Source organism: Aedes aegypti, chromosome 2 (assembly GCF_002204515.2).
Source record: "Aedes aegypti strain LVP_AGWG chromosome 2, AaegL5.0 Primary Assembly, whole genome shotgun sequence".
Classification (NCBI taxonomy): Eukaryota; Metazoa; Arthropoda; class Insecta; order Diptera; family Culicidae; genus Aedes; species Aedes aegypti.
The window spans coordinates 124,376,119-124,393,018 of NC_035108.1; the positions used below are offsets into that span (position 1 = coordinate 124,376,119).

A 16,900-nucleotide genomic window follows, 5' to 3' on the forward strand; every position below is an offset into this window, starting at 1 on the left:
GGAAATCTCCGCCGGGGCAAATCTTTCAAAAATGTTCAGGCTCACGTGTCCTGGGCCCATAACCTGTTGAAAAGAGAGATTCAGGTACAGTGGATGCCTGACCGTCCAACCAATTTGATTGGAAACCAATACTGTGGAAATCTCCACCAGATGTACTGGTTTACCAACTGCCCTTCTAGGCAACCCAAGGTGGACTTATTCTGCCAATCGGAAAATGAATGGAACAAGTATTGTGGAAATCTCCACCAGGAAACACTTGTTCCAGGAACCTTTATTGGAGAAGAGAGTTCTTTCTTAAATAGAATAAACTCTCATTAAAAAAATTAATGAGTAAATTTATTCTCTTACGCTGGCATGATACAAGCGATAGTGAAAATCTAAACTTGGCCGCAACTACACTCGAACTACCTTCTACTCGGCCATTCTGCATTAGCGATAGTTACTCATCATTTCCCTACTTGTCTACGTGACCGAATGCGCACGCACAATTACTGCATCTGTGTGTGTGACCATTCTGCTACCTCTTCTACCATGCTGACATTAAGCCCTTTAATTCTTGTAAATATCGCCACGTGCTTTTTGTGTGCACTCTAAGAAATGTTCTCTGAAATTATGAAATGTATAATTCAACAATTCAATAGGGTCCTAAAGCCCTGTCCCAATATAAGTGCCAAACGCTTTAGGCCAAAAACACATGTTTACTCAATTTTCTAATGTTTTTCGTTGGTTTAAGCCCAAAAAAAACATTTTTTTAGATTTTGTCACATCCTTTGGCCTGAACTCAAATTTTAGGTGTATTTTGTTTTCCGTGTCCCTTACGAAATGTCAGATAGGAACAACCCCAGTGGTCGAACTAAAAACCCTGTGGTGTTTTTGTCGACTAAGCGAACGTCAAACATGATCAAAAGTGTCAAGGTTCATTTATGGACCAAATTTTTAAATTAAAGTTTAAACATGATATAGCCATTATTTGAGCGGGGAAAATTGCTAAAGTAGTTACAGTAACATGCTTTTTCGTGTTATTAAATAAAAACAAGATTTCATTAAAAATTTTAGGACCCAATTGGCGGTCCTGCTCTTTGACATTTCGTGCAGGAATTGTTTTCATTTTTATATGGAGTTGACCTTCACGGCAGGACTCGTTGACTATTTGTATTTTGCTACTAAAAGAAAACAAAAAATAGCTACTAAAAATAATCCTTCAACCTTTTTCCAAACGTCCACGCCGACCCTGCCCACCCCAACATTTCGGGGTGCCCAGCAGGGATGCGTTATTCCGTCCATCTTGGTCCATCCCCGCGCTCTTATATGCATTCCTTCTTCGTCGTCGCCGTTCAATTCTTCAAGCTCACATCTCCTCCTTTCAGCGCTAGACCGAGTCGCTGTTAAAACCTTGCCCGCACGTAAACTGCGCTGGAATCGTGGGAACCGTAGCCGAGGCGTTTCGCGTGCTTGTACACCTCGTTGGAGGCGGCCGTGATGGGCAGGGGGTGCTCCAGACCTTCGGCCATGTTCAGCGCCAGCTTGAGGTCCTTCTGCATGTGCTTCAGTTCCTGCTGGGGCGGGAATTCGCTCTTGATGATTGCATTTCCCTTCTGCATGACCAGCTCTGACGACATGCTTGTAAGTTCCAGCACTTCCAGGACATCCTTCTGTTGAAGACGCGCTCGATCGGCCAGCGCCAGCCCCTCGGCAATACCGGCCAGCATCACGCCGGAGATCCATTGCCCACGTCGCCCATGTAGAACAAGTTGCGCGAGATGGCCTCGAAGCAGGTCTTGCATTCCTCGAACAGCAACCGTTCGCCTGCGGCCAGAATTATTAACGTTCCTTCCTCCGCTTGGTTCTTGGATCCCTGAATTTGTGCTTCTAGATATCGTCCTCCTTTGGAGATAATTTTCTCTGCAATGTCATGTGACGTTTCGGGATCGACGCCGGTCATCTCAACGTAGCCTTTGCCGACCAGATTGGCCGACATGACGCCACAATTTCCGAATACCAACTCTTTGTCAACCTGGGGATCGGCAACGCACGAGAACGTCACATCGGTCATTTCGATCACGTCCGACGGGGTGTCGGCGACTTCGGCGCCCGCTTCCTGGAACTTCCGACACTTGGTGGCCGTGGGGACCGAGGGGTGAACTAACGTGCCGCAAGTTTTTCATTGTTTTCTAACAGTTAAAGGCTCCAAAACCTATCGGTTCCTTAGGAAAGTTTGTTCAGTAAATTGATAGAAAGCATATCCAGGTTTTCAAAAGCGATAATGGCTGCCGCAAACAGGCTCGTTTTCTGGTAGGGACATGTCGAATTGACGTTTGGCTTGGGACGTTTTCTATTGAACGGACCCAAGCTAAACGACAAATCGGCATGTCCCTACCAGAAAGCGAGCCTGTTTGCGGCATTCATTAGCGCTCGTAAAAAGCTGGATAGGCTAGTAAAAAATTTCACGGAAATGGTCTATTCAAATGGAGCTCACTGTAGGAAATTTCTTGGCCATTTCATGGGCAGAAATTTTTACTTTTCTTGAGCGGAACAGCATACTACACAGAAGCTACACAGAAAAAAAGCAACAGTTGTTTTACGCGAAAATAGGAGTTTGACTAAAATTGTAAGGTATAAAACCACTTAAAAACAATACAGTGTTCTGTTACAATATATTATCTTGTTTTTGAATTGTATATTCAAACAAGAATAATGTTGCTTCGACATTCAATTACAATACGCTGTATTGTATCCAATACGTTAAATTGTACATTAATGGTTTATTCTATTCACTGAATGGTACGTTTTTATCCGAGGGGTTTGCCGAGTGTATGAGCCATTTGACAAGACTTTTCGGAACAGCTGCTCGCCGCAACGGCGTCAATTGACAGGAGACCTGGGATTAAATCCAGAGACATGGGGAAAATGACAAAGAAGAGATCCAACAATGTTCGTTACTGCAACATTACACCTATTTATTGTATCAGCTACCTCTTTGTTATCCATATTGCACATAAAAAGGCACTTTTGTGATTAGAAATATTTTAATAATTTTTCTCAATTTATGTTTTCGCCTGGATTAAAAGCTACGCTAGAAATGCGCACAGTCATTAACCATCATCATCGCGAAAACTGATGACGATGATTAAATTCTCCAAGGTCTCCTGTCATTTGACCAGCTTCGTAAAATGGCTCATTTTCATCTGAGAGAGACTCGCGAAGAGGAAAAATATCAACGTTATATGCAGCCCAGATTCCGCTGTCACGAAACGTCATATGCAGCCCGTCGTTTTCATGGCTGAAAAAGTTGAAAGTATTGTATTCAAAATAAACTGTTATTGCTGCGTGCGTTTGAAATGCAAATATCAAATGCGGGAACACCAAATGCGGTAAGATTTTTTACAAGAAATGCGATGTCAAAGATAGATCTATATAGATTTTTCTTGCTAGGGCGGCGGTGATTTATTTAATCGTTGCTAGGTGTCCTTTGATTGTTTTGTGTCACCGCATTTGGAGGACGTTTGGTCTAGATTTGCATCCCAAATGCAAACAGCAATATTAAAATCCTCTGTCAGCGGAGCAGTTTTTCCAAGATGCAGATAAATCTAAACATAAGGCCCAATGTTGCCACATTTCTATCTGTACCGAAGGCTCAAAAATCTTTTTTATCTGTACCACAGGTTCTAAAAATCTGTACCCATAATCTGTACCACATCCAATATAAATTGCTGTACGAAAATCTTAAAATCCTAATAAACTTGGAAATTTGAAGTAGTTTTATTGAAATAATTTCACCTATTATATAATTATTTTTAAATTAAATGGAAATTGTATCCTTCAATCATAGATTTGTGAAAATTAGTTCCAAATTACACGCATCTTTTGGATTTTATGTCACCAAAAAAGCCAATTCCAAAAATCTGTACCAATCTGTACTTTTTTGTGAAAATCTGTAATCTGTACCGTACAGAATCTGTACCAGAAACTATCCAAAAATCTGTACCTTTCCAGATAAATCTGTACTTGTGGCAACACTGATAAGGCCTTTTATTTCTAATGTCTGCTACGTTTTCTGGCATGAAATTTCACTCAAAAGGCTATTTATGCTTCGGTGTGAAGCAAACGCAATGGGCCGTATGAATAAAATGTAGTAAAGTTGAGTTTACTACATTCTCGGTAGTAAACGCTGTATGTGGAACACGAGTGGAACATGTTTGTGTCATTTTCCTTTCTACACCTTTCGAACATACTACTAACAACGCATTGCTATGAATAAAGGTAGCATTTACTACAAAGCTACTGGTAGTTAGCTTCAGAGGTTGCTACTCATGCTTTGAAATTGCGGAATTGAATGGAATAATTTACTTTTGAGTAAAAATCATGAGAAAACGATATGAGTTTTGATATTTCGGAAGGTATTTTGAGTTTTGTTTAGGAATTCTGAGGTTACGAAAACATTCGCCCTGCCAATGCTGAGATTCCGAAAAGATTACCGGCAGTAGCAATTTGTAATATCCGTGTGAATTCTGGCATTACGATAATTATGTTATTTTCTATGAATTTTAGGATGTCGGTAGGAATTCAGATATTTATAATGTAATTCTGAATTTTACGTGTAAATTCTGACATCTCAGATTTCCTTTGGAATTCTGAAATTCCTGTAGGAACTTTGGGATTCCGATTGGGATGTCGGATTTTTTATGGTAATTCTGAAAGTTTAAATACCATTTTAGGAATATTGCGGAAATATTAGGAATCTGGTAAAAACTCTAGAATTGGGGTGGGAATGGGATTCCGAATATTAATCTCTTGGAATTCTGTGGGTATCTTTGAGACGGTATTGCTGTAAGAATCTATGAGATTGCGGTGGGATTCCTGCGAATTATTGTGTGAATATTTGTAATTCTGAAAATCAATCTTTGTAATTATTGTAAAAACCTTTAATAAGATTCCGTTGATCTCCAGTTCCGTTGGAATTTCAAAGCGAAGCTTTAATATAAACGTTTTGAATGTCGGTAAATATTTTATAGATTTCAATGGGATTTTTTGTAAAATCGATAAGAAATTTAATAATTTCAAAGGGAACCCTGGTGTTTTAGGGGAGACCCTCATTGAATTCTAACGACTACCAATGGAATCACTACAATTCCCATAAAAATCTCGACATTCTAAGTTCTAGACATTCCAAGGATACTATCAGAAACCCCCCAAAATAACGAGAATATCACAGAAACACTTAGAACTTCTGGAATTCAACATGCTGTTAAGAAAACACACGGGGAGCAAATTCTACCGCAATTTCCCCAGAATCTCAGTACCGGTGCTAGAAAATATGTGATTCCAAATTTGATAGCTGTAATCTCAAGATCTCTTCAAAGATGTTAACAAAGACAAATTAAAGACCTCCATGTCCCTTGCAGTTGCCAAAAATTTTATGGCTCATAAGGTAATCTAGAATGCCGTGAAAATTGTACTGCGATCTGTCAAACTTGGGTACCTTTTGTACTACCGAGGGACGAAATGCAGTACTAGAAGTGGTACCCAATCTGAGCCCGAGTGTGACGGACCTGATGTTAAGCTAATGTTAAAAAAAAAAATCATCAATCACTGGCGTTGTCGAAGACCGAAAACCACCCTAGAAAATTATTTGATGTACCATCATCATAAAATCATAAACATAAAGAGAATACCAGACTAAACGCAAAATTACACTACAAATCTTGTCAAATAACAGCACCTTCATGATTTGTGCAAATTGTCGCGTAATCGATTAGATTCCATGGATTTTCTTCATATGCATGATTGTATTAATTTTAAGCGTCACTCTGAATAGATTGTTCTTTACGTGCAGAATCACTTTGCACTCTGAATGGAAATTTCTTAACGTGCAGCTTCAGTCACTGTTCGAAAGTAGTAAGTACTACATGTTCGAAAAGTTTTTTATTCATACCAAAAGTGTAGTAAACTTTGTGGATTTTGTTTTTGAGTAGATGCTACATGTAGTAAAGTTCAAAGTTTTTTATTCATACCACCCAATAAGTTTCTGCTGAGCTATTCATGTGAAAGTTTGAACGGCTTGCGCATGATTGATGAAAACACAGAGTGGAATAAGGAAAAAAAAAACTCAGCAACCACAGAAGAAGAAGACTGTCTTCGCGAGTCTCGTCTCAGATTTTCATCATTTTCATTGATGGGAACTCTCTGTAGTGGTCCACCCTAGTTCAATGAGTTTCAATCACCAGTTGCACGCCCACTGGGATGTTTCATATCTGTCAGTTTTTGTTTACACGGAGAAATATTTTTACCTAATTTTTGAGTTAACTTTACCCAAAATTAAGTATATCGATTATAGTTTCAACCCAAAATCTCTCGGTTTTCTCTTTCTCCCACACGAATGTTGTCAAAAATAGAGAGAGCTGCATGTACCCAATGGGGGTACTTTGGCCCAATAAGCCGAATTTGGGTAAATGCAACTTTTCTTATGTTTGGGTCGAAAGAACTCAATTTTGCGTTAAATCAACCCAAAATTGAGTTTATTTTTCTAATGGAATTAAAGCCAAACTACCTAGTGGGGACCTTGGAAATTTAGCCAAAATTGAGTTATTGGGCTCAACTACGGAATTGCGTTGAAACAACCCAAAATTGAGTTGAATTCCGTCTCCGTGTACCATCACCGCAAACAGCGTGCGTGCAATTAAACGAGAGTGCGGTTCGGCGCATTTTGCTGTCCAGTCAGATTTGCCGATCAATATTTTTGCATTTTCTCACTATTACCCGTAAATCAAGTCAAAATGAAACTTTTAACGTACAATTTCCTCACATCCAAGTGTATTCGTGGCGTTAAAGTGGGCTACCCGTTGAAATTGAACGTATGTATAGTTTCAGTTAGACGTCGATCGGATTCTGCAATGTTCGTAATTGGTATATCTGTTTCATAAATTTCGTTATTTTTTTTTACAGATAGTGGAAAAGAAGGTTGTTTCGTCTGATTTCAACTCGGAGTTCATCACCCGGATGATTCCACGGCTGGACTGGGAAGCGATCAAATTGGCCGCCACTCATGTAAGTCGTCTTTCGCTTGATCATTGGGGAGGTGAGGGTTGCACAGTGACTAGAACTCATAATTGTACAGGGCACTGGTTTCTCTTGAAGTTGAAAAAAAAAAACTACCAAAATAATGATAATATCTTATATATCGACTTCGAAATCCTTTATCAATGAAGAAGATAAAAAGAACTTGGATTCTTACAGGTTGGTGCCGATCTCCCTGCCACCCTTCCAGAGGATATTGCCTCTGACACGGAAACCCTCCAGAAACTGCACCACGTCCTGATGGAGGTGGACGTCGTCGAAGGAACCCTGGAATGTCCCGAAACGGGACGAGTATTCCCCATCAGCGACGGTATTCCGAACATGCTGCTGAACGAGGATGAGGTCTAGGTTCGGATTGCAATGTAAGTGAAAAGTAGCTTTTCAATATAGGTTGTTCCAGAAACATCAATGTTCAAAAGCCGAGGTCAAGTATAGATACAGCAGTGTTGCTCAGACTCATTTCCCCGAAAATAACGTTTTCCGAACTACGAAGCCACGAACTACTACAACCATGCTCTATCCTCCTAAGATAGAAAAGCAGATGGTGAAGCTTGAGTACTGCACACAAAAGCGATCAATTTTGATCCCAGAGAGCCACAATTCAAGTTTCGGTGAAATGAAATGAGTGAGTGAGTGAGTGCGAATCATTTCACCGAAACTTGAAGCCCAACCACCTCCCCCTCCATCTCAGGAATACAACGCATAGTTATAACAGTTCATGGCTTCACAATTCGAATTTCGGGGAAATGAGTCTGGTCAACACGGGATACAGATATAGATGACCACGTAATTTACGGACGGTCCCCGATGAGCAAGTGAATGTTTGTCATGAATTAGTAGGGAATCTTTGTAAAGTGCTAAAAATAAGCATATCCTTCATTCTAGGATAGAGAACAATGACTTTTCGAACATTGATTTTTTCTAGGATACCCCACTCTTCATCAGTTTCATATAATTTTTCATTCTTTATTGGAATCTTTGTTGATTACATTGATGTTCCGTAGAATACACGATGAATGCTTTCGTTCTTTAAATATCCATTTTATTGGAATAGTTTCTTGTCGGTCAGATGACGTTACAGTGTTTGGATAATTATAGGCTTGGCTTTAATTTGACTAACTTGAGATTCTAACTCGTTAAGACGGACGCAATGGTATGAGATTTTCCTCCCCCCAACGAATAGTTCGTTTAGCAATCAGAGAACCGAGGGATAGTCGATCAATGATCATTTAAAGACTAAAGGCTACGCTACTACGAGGGAGGCTCTCTAGGGTTACAACATTATCTTTTTCTTTGCTTTTGGGACGAATTAGGTACATTTCGTTTTCGCGAATTTAGAGCTCGAAACACGTTCTGACATGACTGTGGAACGCAAATTGCCCGATTTCGGGACGATACGGGAACATGATCGGGCTATATCACATGTAATTTAACATTTGGTTTTATCATTGAATCAGATTGTTTTGGAAAGTTTTCTTACGTAACTCACAAACACTACGCGTATAAAAATACATAACATTCTTAGTTTTTCCCACTACATAAGTTTTAGTAAGCAGAAAACCGGTTTGTTGTAGCCCGTTTTTTGTAATATTCTACGATTTCGAATTTTGCTAAGTTGTTAGTTTAATAATATACGCCGATAAGGTTTATTTTAAACTTCATGAAAGGCATAGTATTTCTTTTTCGGATTGGTTTTGTTGGACCTGTACTCCATGTTAGGAGCGGCTCACAACAGCGTCTGTTCCCCATGTCAGGGGCGGCTGATCATCGTCCGAGTGCCAGAGAAGGACTCTAAGCTAAACTGCGCACTATGGTCCTCCGAACATTTAGGGGGAATGGTCCTCCGGAAATCTAGGGGGTTGGTGTCAGGCCCTGCAAGCCAGCCGTAAAAAAATCAAGCAACGAATAATCAACGAGAGAATACGAACCGGGACAATCGGCGAAGACCACAGCGACGTAAAGGGACTAGCGATTGGAAGCTCGGTACGTGGAACTGTAAATCTCTCAACTTCATCGGGAGCACACGCATACTCGCCGACGTGCTGAAGGACCGTGGATTCGGCATCGTAGCGTTGCAGGAAGTGTGTTGGAAGGGATCAATGGTGCGAACGTTTAGAGGTAACCATACCATCTACCAGAGCTGCGGCAATACACATGAGCTGGGAACAGCTTTTATAGTGATGGGTGATATGCAGAGGCGCGTGATCGGGTGGTGGCCGATCAATGAGAGAATGTGCAAGTTGAGGATCAAAGGCCGGTTCTTCAACTTCAGCATAATAAACGTGCACAGCCCTCACTCCGGAAGCACTGATGATGATAAAGACGCTTTTTACGCGCAGCTTGAACGCGAGTACGACAGTTGCCCAAGCCACGACGTCAAAATCAACATAGGAGATCTAAACGCTCAGGTTGGCCAGGAGGAGGAGTTCAGACCGACGATTGGAAAGTTCAGCGCTCACCGGCTGACGAACGAAAACGGCCTACGACTAATTGATTTTGCCGCCTCCAAGAATATGGCCATTCGTAGCACCTACTTCCAGCACAGCCTTCCGTACCGATACACCTGGAGATCACCACAGCAGACAGAATCGCAAATCGACCACGTTCTGATTGATGGTCGGCACTTCTCCGACATAATCGACGTCAGGACCTATCGTGGCGCTAACATCGACTCTGACCACTATCTGGTGATGGTCAAACTGCGCCCAAAACTCTCCGTCGTTAACAACGTACGGTACCGACGGCCGCCCCGGTATGACCTAGAGCGGCTCAAGCAACCGGATGTCACAGCGGCATACGCGCAGCAACTCGAGGCTGCATTACCGGATGAGGGTGAGCTGGACGAAGCCCCTCTTGAGGACTGCTGGAGAACAGTAAAAGCAGCCATCAACGATGCAGCTGAGAGCAACGTCGGGTACGTGGGACGGAGTCGACGGAACGATTGGTTCGACGAGGAGTGCCAGGAGGTTTTGAAGGAGAAGAATGCAGCGCGGGCGGTCATGCTGCAGCAAGGGACCCGGCAGAACGTGGAACGCTATAAACAGAAACGGCAACAGCAGACCCGCCTCTTTCGGGAGAAAAAACGCCGCCTGGAGGAGACGGAGTGCGAGGAGATGGAACAGCTGTGCCGGTCTCAGGAAACGCGTAGGTTCTATCAGAAGCTCAACGCATCCCGCAACGGCTTCGTGCCGCGAGCCGAGATGTGCAGGGATAAGGATGGGAGCATTCTGACGGACGAGCGTGAGGTGATCGAAAGGTGGAAGCAGCACTTCGACGAGCACCTGAATGGTGCTGAGAGCACAGGCAATGAAGGACGGGACAACGGAGGAAATGCTTTCGTCAGTACTGCGGAAGATGGAAACCAACCAGCCCCCACTTTGAGGGAGGTTAAGGATGCCATTCACCAGCTCAAGAACAATAAAGCTGCTGGTAAGGATGGTATCGGAGCTGAACTCATAAAGATGGGTCCGGAAAGGCTGGCCATTTGTCTGCACCGGCTGATAGGCACAATCTGGGAAACAGAACAGCTACCGGAGGAGTGGAAGGAAGGGGTAATCTGCCCCATCTACAAGAAAGGCGACAAGTTAGACTGTGAGAACTTTCGAGCGATCACCATTCTAAATGCGGCCTACAAAGTATTATCCCAGATCATCTTCCGTCGTTTGTCACCCGTAGTAAACGAGTTCGTGGGAAGTTATCAAGCCGGCTTCGTTGACGGCCGATCGACAACGGACCAGATCTTTACTGTACGGCAAATCCTCCAAAAATGTCGTGAATACCAGGTCCCAACGCATCACCTTTTCATCGATTTCAAGGCGGCATACGACAGTATCGATCGCGTAGAGCTATGGAAAATCATGGACGAGAACAGCTTTCCCGGGAAGCTCACGAGACTGATAAGAGCGACGATGGAAGGTGTGCAAAATTGTGTGAAGGTTTCAGGCGAACACTCCAGTTCGTTTGGATCCCACCGGGGACTACGACAAGGTGATGGACTTTCGTGCCTGTTGTTCAATATTGCGCTAGAAGGTGTTATGCGGAGAGCCGGGCTTAACAGCCGGGGTACGATTTTTACGAGATCCAGTCAATTTGTTTGCTTCGCGGATGATATGGACATCGTCGGCCGAACATTTGAAAAGGTGGCAGACCTGTACACCCGCCTGAAACGCGAGGCAGCAAAAGTTGGACTGGTGGTGAATGCGGCCAAGACAAAGTACATGCTAGCTGGTGGGGCCGAGCGCGACAGGGCTCGCCTAGGTAGCAGTGTTACGATAGATGGGGATACGTTCGAGGTGGTCGACGAGTTCGTCTACCTTGGTTCCTTGCTGACGGCTGACAATAACGTTAGCCGTGAAATACGGAGGCGCATCATCAGTGGAAGTCGGGCCTACTATGGCCTCCAGAAGAAGCTGCGGTCAAAAAAGATTCACGCCCGCACCAAATGTACCATGTACAAAACGCTCATAAGGCCGGTAGTCCTCTACGGGCATGAAACGTGGACGATGCTCGAGGAGGACCTGCAAGCACTTGGAGTCTTCGAACGTCGGGTGCTTAGGACGATCTTCGGCGGTGTGCAGGAGAACGGTGTGTGGCGGCGAAGGATGAACCACGAGCTCGCCCAACTCTACGGCGAACCCAGTATCCAGAAGGTGGCCAAAGCTGGAAGGATACGATGGGCAGGGCATGTTGCAAGAATGCCGGACAGCAACCCTGCAAAGATGGTGTTCGCTTCGGATCCGGTTGGTACAAGAAGGCGTGGAGCGCAGCGAGCTAGGTGGGCGGATCAAGTGCGTATCGATTTGGCGAGCGTGGGGCAGGACCGAGGATGGAGAGATGCGGCCACGAACCGAGTATTGTGGCGTGAAATTGTTGATTCAGTGTTATCTGTGTAGATGTTAACTAAATAAATGAAAAATGAAATGAAATTGTTGGACCTAGAACAGAGCATTGCTGAAAAGATTTCAGTAGTTTTTGGTAGTTCATTGGAGTTCTGGCGGTTGGAAGCGGTTCATTATTAGATTATCGATTGCTCTTTTAGTTATTTTCACATTTATGTGTCGAGTGATCTCAGTGTTTCATTAGTGGTACATATAGGTACGTGGTCGATTGCTGCAGAATACTTCGCGTATACCTCATTCAATACGAAACAAATCAACTAACTGAAATATTTTCTTCTTTTTCAGCTCCTTCAACATTGTGAGGAAACATTAAACTGAACTGCATTTTGACAGTTACAATGAGTTATACCGACTTGTGAGTAAAACCAACAAAGCTTTTATTGAGTAGTGAACTAGCACTCAATGTTTCTAATTTGTATATAAAATAATCCTCTTCTCTTTAACGCAAAACGCCCGTGCTTCAGAATTTCTATATTGTGAATTGTGAATAATCCTTAGAAAAATGACATAAGGCAGCTGAATCAAGAGAAAAAATCTAAATATATCATCAGAGGAAAGCTCAAAGAACACCTGTAGAAAGAACTCCTGTAGTAATTTGTACAAAAAGTTTTGCGTGGGATCTTGGAGACTTCCTCAAGAAATTAGTCCAGGATTTATTCAAAGGTTCTATCGATTATTCTACCGAATATGATTTCTCATTTCTGATTTCTATAGGAGTTCATCCATTAAAATCTCCAGGACCTTCTATAGGAATTCTTTCGAGAATTTCTCCAGTTGCCCATTCGATTATTACTCCAGTAATCATTCGAGGATTTTCTCATCCATTTCCTTTAGTAATTATTTCAGGAGATTTTCGAAGGATCCCTACTTTTTTGAGAAGTTTATATGAACCCGAGCGTTGTGGGCTCCTGACTCGTGATCTGCGGAACGCAGCTATCCAGAAAGTACGCTGGCCGAAAAAAAAGAGAACATGAATTCCGAGCGGTGGATCCCATCGCCAACACTAAATCTACTACAGCGGCAGCGACAGAGCAGAACGAGGAGTTGGCTTCAAAGTGATTGGGAAGAAGATGAAGCGAGTTATTCGGTGGAAACCAGTAAGCGACCTCAGGGCCAAGTTCTTCAACTACAGCCTGATCAGCATATATGCGCCAACGGACGATAGGCTTATCGATGACATGAAGGATGAGTTCTGTGAAAGCCTAGATGAGGCCATAGTTCTCAGTAACGGAGAGTGCCAAAAACAAGATGTCAAGATAATAATCGGCGACGCAAATCCGCAAATCGGGAAAGAAGACGTCTTCTGACCCGTTATTGGAACAGAAAACCTCCATTCCGTTACCAATGATAATAACCTGCGGCTTGTAACCTTCGCTGCTGCTAGAGGGATGGTAATCAGCAGTACCTACTTCGCACGAAAGAATATCCGCAAACACACATGACGACACCCGAGTGGCGATGTCTGTTCCCAAATAGACCACGTGCTGGTTGATAGGCGACATTTCTCAGACGTTATGGATGTCAAGACCTTTCGAGGCCCTAATATCGACTCGGATCATTGTCTCGTTGTAGCTGAAATTCGGCGCGGTTATCCAAGAAGAATTAACGTTTCTGAAGATGTCACGTTATTCACGAAGCTGTGATAACGGCACTGGTCAACGACGAAGATGAAACGACTGGTTCGTTGAAAAGTGCAAGTAAGTGACAGACGTGAAGAATGTTTCCAGAAGCCGTATACTTGTGGCCGGTACCCGACAGAACAGAGAACGTTACAGTGCAGTGAGAGACGAAGAAAAGCGAACCCACCGCAGAAAGAAAAGGCAGCACAAAGAAAGTGTGGTTGTTGTAGCGCAAGGTAGCATGAACCGGAACGATATGCGGTGATTTTATGCAATGGTAAAGAGCGCGCGGCACAATATTGCCCGCCATGTGCAATGATTGCGAAAGTAATTTGCTGATCGATAAAACGGCGGTGCCTGCTAATTGGAAGGAGCACTTTCAGAAGTTGTTGAACGGCGAAAATGGCAACAGGATGAACATTGATGGTGACGATCAAGCTGTAGACCCACCTACCAAAGGAGAGGTTAAAAAGGCTATCAGCAAACTGAAGAACTGTACGGTTGCTAGGAAGGACGAGATTCCGGTCGAGCTTCTAAAGCACGGAAGTGAGCAGCTTCACCAGTCGGTTGGTTGGATAACCTCATACGCCCAATCTACAAGAAAGAGTACATACTGGAGTGTGCCAATTACAGAGTGTAATCGAAGTGACCATTTATGGCGATCGTTCAGCCACTGTGTTCAAAGTTACCTTTGAAGATCCGAGCTGCCAATCGTCATCGATCTGTTTTATTATTACCAATCAAGGCCTCATCAAGAGCAGACGTGTTTTATTAAAACTCTTCAATAAACTGTTAATTGTTCATCAAGGTATTTTACTACTTCCTCCCTACTTTTGTGTTCCGAACAAGACCAAATCTCTTCAGGCTATGGGTCCCTCGGCGAAAGAGAATTGCTGAAAGTGGAGAACTGGCTGTTTATAGTCAAGTTACATAAAGAAGCCGTGGAAACTTCAGAAGTGCTAGGAGAAGGTGCAGATCCCGAACGCAGGATCCCGAAATGGACCGAAAGGCCAAATCCTTACTGGTCAGCTTCATCTCGGATGAGTTCTCGAGATAGTTTGGGAAAAGCAAACGGCCAAGGCCATGTGGAAGGCAAATGAAGATACGTTTGCCAAAAAGTCGGTGGCGAACCAAACGGTACTACCAAAGACTAAATAAGCAGTTACCCAAAATTTTATGGCATATAAGGTAATAGAGCAAAATTTGGTGTAGTGTCAAACTTGGGTACCTTTTTCAGTACCGAGGGACCAAATGCAGTACTAGAAGTGGTACCCAAACTGAACCCAAGTGGGACGGACCTGGTACTACGGAAACAACTGGGAAGACTCCAGATGAGGGCAGGATTGTCAATGCGCAGTCATTTTCAAGCTTTCGATGAACTTGTACGGCAGCTCAAGACAGCAGGTGCTAAGTTAGAAGAGAACGATTTAGTATCGCAGCTGTTCCTGACATTGCCGGACAGCTGTGATCCTGTTGTAACGGCGTTGGAATGAAGCTGAACTTACGCTCGAAGACGTGAAGCAAAGATTGTTGGCTGAGGAAATTAAGAGGTCAATTTTGTAATTCGAGCTAATTCTCGTGACTCGTCTGTAGCCATTGTCGATCAAAGTAAGCAAGCGTATTTCAGGTGTCACCCGTCGACTACCATAGTAATCCAGTTACATAGAATGGCAACTGTCGATAAACTCGAGTGACAGAGCCAAATCGAGCGAAATTATTGGTCGACAGTGACTCTAGTCGAGTCGTTTTTGATCGGCATAAGCATTTTATTTTTTCCAAATTTATGACATTTAACAGCACTCACGCAGAAGAATTTCTTTATGTTGAGATTACTATCTCGTTAATTACTTTTACTTACGCACAGTTAGTTGTTTCGAAGTAAAATTAACTTACGCCAACACTAAATTAACGTCAAATCAAATACACACACTTCATTGATTCAGTTATCCACTTGTACCTATATCAATTATAACTTGGATAATTACCACTATCCGAAAACATTCGCATCCCTAGACTTCAAGTCATGCTCACAAATCTACTTACTTTTAACTTGTAAGGATTAGTGTAGTTGATAAGATGACCACCTCTCACTCAGGGGACCACGTATCAAGTTTGCCGACGCGCACTTTATTTTGATTGTTGCAATGTGTTTTTTTAGATCGATAAAGCAGCAGTTAATCTTTTCAGATATGTTGATAGAGACGAACAAAATGCTGAGTAAACATTGCAACATATTATAAACTCAATTAAATTTACTTTGAGTCAACTAAATTATAGTTGAATGTTGACGTTTGGCGTATGTAAATTCAATAAAAAATATAGTTGTTAACAACTATACGGTATAGTTGATTTTAACAATATACTGTCTAATCAACTATATTTATAGTTATCTCTAGATTAACCTTAGAATATAGTTAACTTGACCGGAAAAATGATTACGAACACTATATTTTGTTCTCCGTGCTGCCTAGTGTTGTTGGTGCTGAGTTAGTGTTTGATTGGGATGTGTTTGAAGTTGTTGAATAGGTGGTTTATCTTGGAACACTTGTGACATGTAACAATGACGATTCTCGCGAAGTGAAAAGACGAAACATTGATTTTTCCGGTAGCTCTCTACGGGTACAAAGCGTGGCAGAACGAGGCAGACCGGAAAGACTTCGGTGTTTTCGAGCGTAAAGTGCTGCGGACAATGCTCGGTGAGAAGCTACAAAATAGTGTGCGACGCAGATGCATAAATCACGAGTTGTATCAAGTGTATAAGGACGTGAATATTATTGAGCTTGTAAAATACAGCAGACTTCAGTGGGCTGGTCACTTAGTGCGAATGTTGGAAGGAATAATTGCGAAAATAATGTTCAGCAGGGTACCAGGCGACTTCGTGGAAGACCAAGAGTACGCTGGCTGTACGCAGTGGAAGAGGACCTGGCGACCCTAAACTGGAGAAGTATCGCTCAAGACCGACGAAGATGGAGCTCAAAAATGCGCCTGGTAATGGCGTGACCCAACGCTGTGGCCATCAAGGTAGAAGGTAGGTCGTTTATTGAGATATTAGATAAATGCAGCGGAATGACAAACCAATATCGTAGCAGTTGAAATCCTTACTTGATAGGTCATAAAAGTTCGATTTCCTGAACCGTTCATAATATGGGGCTTGCACGGTAGCTTAAGACAAAAGTTTAGAAATATATCAGTTGAAAAACTAGTCATTTGCAATGCTTAAGTTTCAGCGAAGTGTTAAGGTTTACTCACTATAGTTACTAAATTACTATCGAGGCAATTTCGAAGCATCGAGCATCACTCAACCTGGTT

At 42.7% G+C, this 16,900-nt stretch overlaps 2 protein-coding genes and 1 long non-coding RNA gene across 3 annotated transcripts; 1 reads left to right on the top strand and 2 right to left on the bottom strand.

The window, feature by feature from the left end:
- Positions 1 to 1,385: 1,385 nt before the first annotated feature.
- On the bottom strand, positions 1,386 to 1,709 carry LOC110675139 (putative oxidoreductase GLYR1 homolog). Its single transcript, XM_021839520.1, has one exon. It carries the CDS (start codon positions 1,707 to 1,709, stop codon positions 1,386 to 1,388), a length of 324 nt encoding a protein of 107 aa, XP_021695212.1.
- Positions 1,710 to 6,644: 4,935 nt separating this feature from the next.
- On the top strand, positions 6,645 to 12,422 carry LOC5575135 (multifunctional methyltransferase subunit TRM112-like protein). The gene is made up of 4 exons (XM_001655462.2): positions 6,645 to 6,851; positions 6,943 to 7,044; positions 7,234 to 7,436; positions 12,258 to 12,422. Exons 1-3 carry the CDS (start codon positions 6,774 to 6,776, stop codon positions 7,420 to 7,422), a joined length of 369 nt encoding a protein of 122 aa, XP_001655512.2. The 5' UTR covers positions 6,645 to 6,773; the 3' UTR covers positions 7,423 to 7,436; positions 12,258 to 12,422.
- On the bottom strand, positions 8,016 to 12,263 carry LOC110675993. The gene is made up of 2 exons (XR_002499978.1): positions 12,009 to 12,263; positions 8,016 to 8,777 (listed from the first exon to the last, which is right to left on the bottom strand). It is a non-coding gene; the product is annotated as an uncharacterized LOC110675993 (long non-coding RNA).
- Positions 12,423 to 16,900: the final 4,478 nt, after the last annotated feature.

What these genes read in the sequence shown, in the direction of transcription:
- LOC110675139 (XM_021839520.1), bottom strand. Translation starts at nt 1,709, where the DNA reads ATGCTGGCCGGTATTGCCGAGGGGCTGGCGCTGGCCGATCGAGCGCGT.
- LOC5575135 (XM_001655462.2), top strand. Translation starts at nt 6,774, where the DNA reads ATGAAACTTTTAACGTACAATTTCCTCACATCCAAGTGTATTCGTGGC. An exon ending in GCTACCCGTTGAAATTGAAC is followed by an intron (nt 6,852 to 6,942) that starts GTATGTATAGTT and finishes TTTTTTTTACAG; the next exon opens with ATAGTGGAAAAGAAGGTTGT. An exon ending in TCAAATTGGCCGCCACTCAT is followed by an intron (nt 7,045 to 7,233) that starts GTAAGTCGTCTT and finishes GGATTCTTACAG; the next exon opens with GTTGGTGCCGATCTCCCTGC.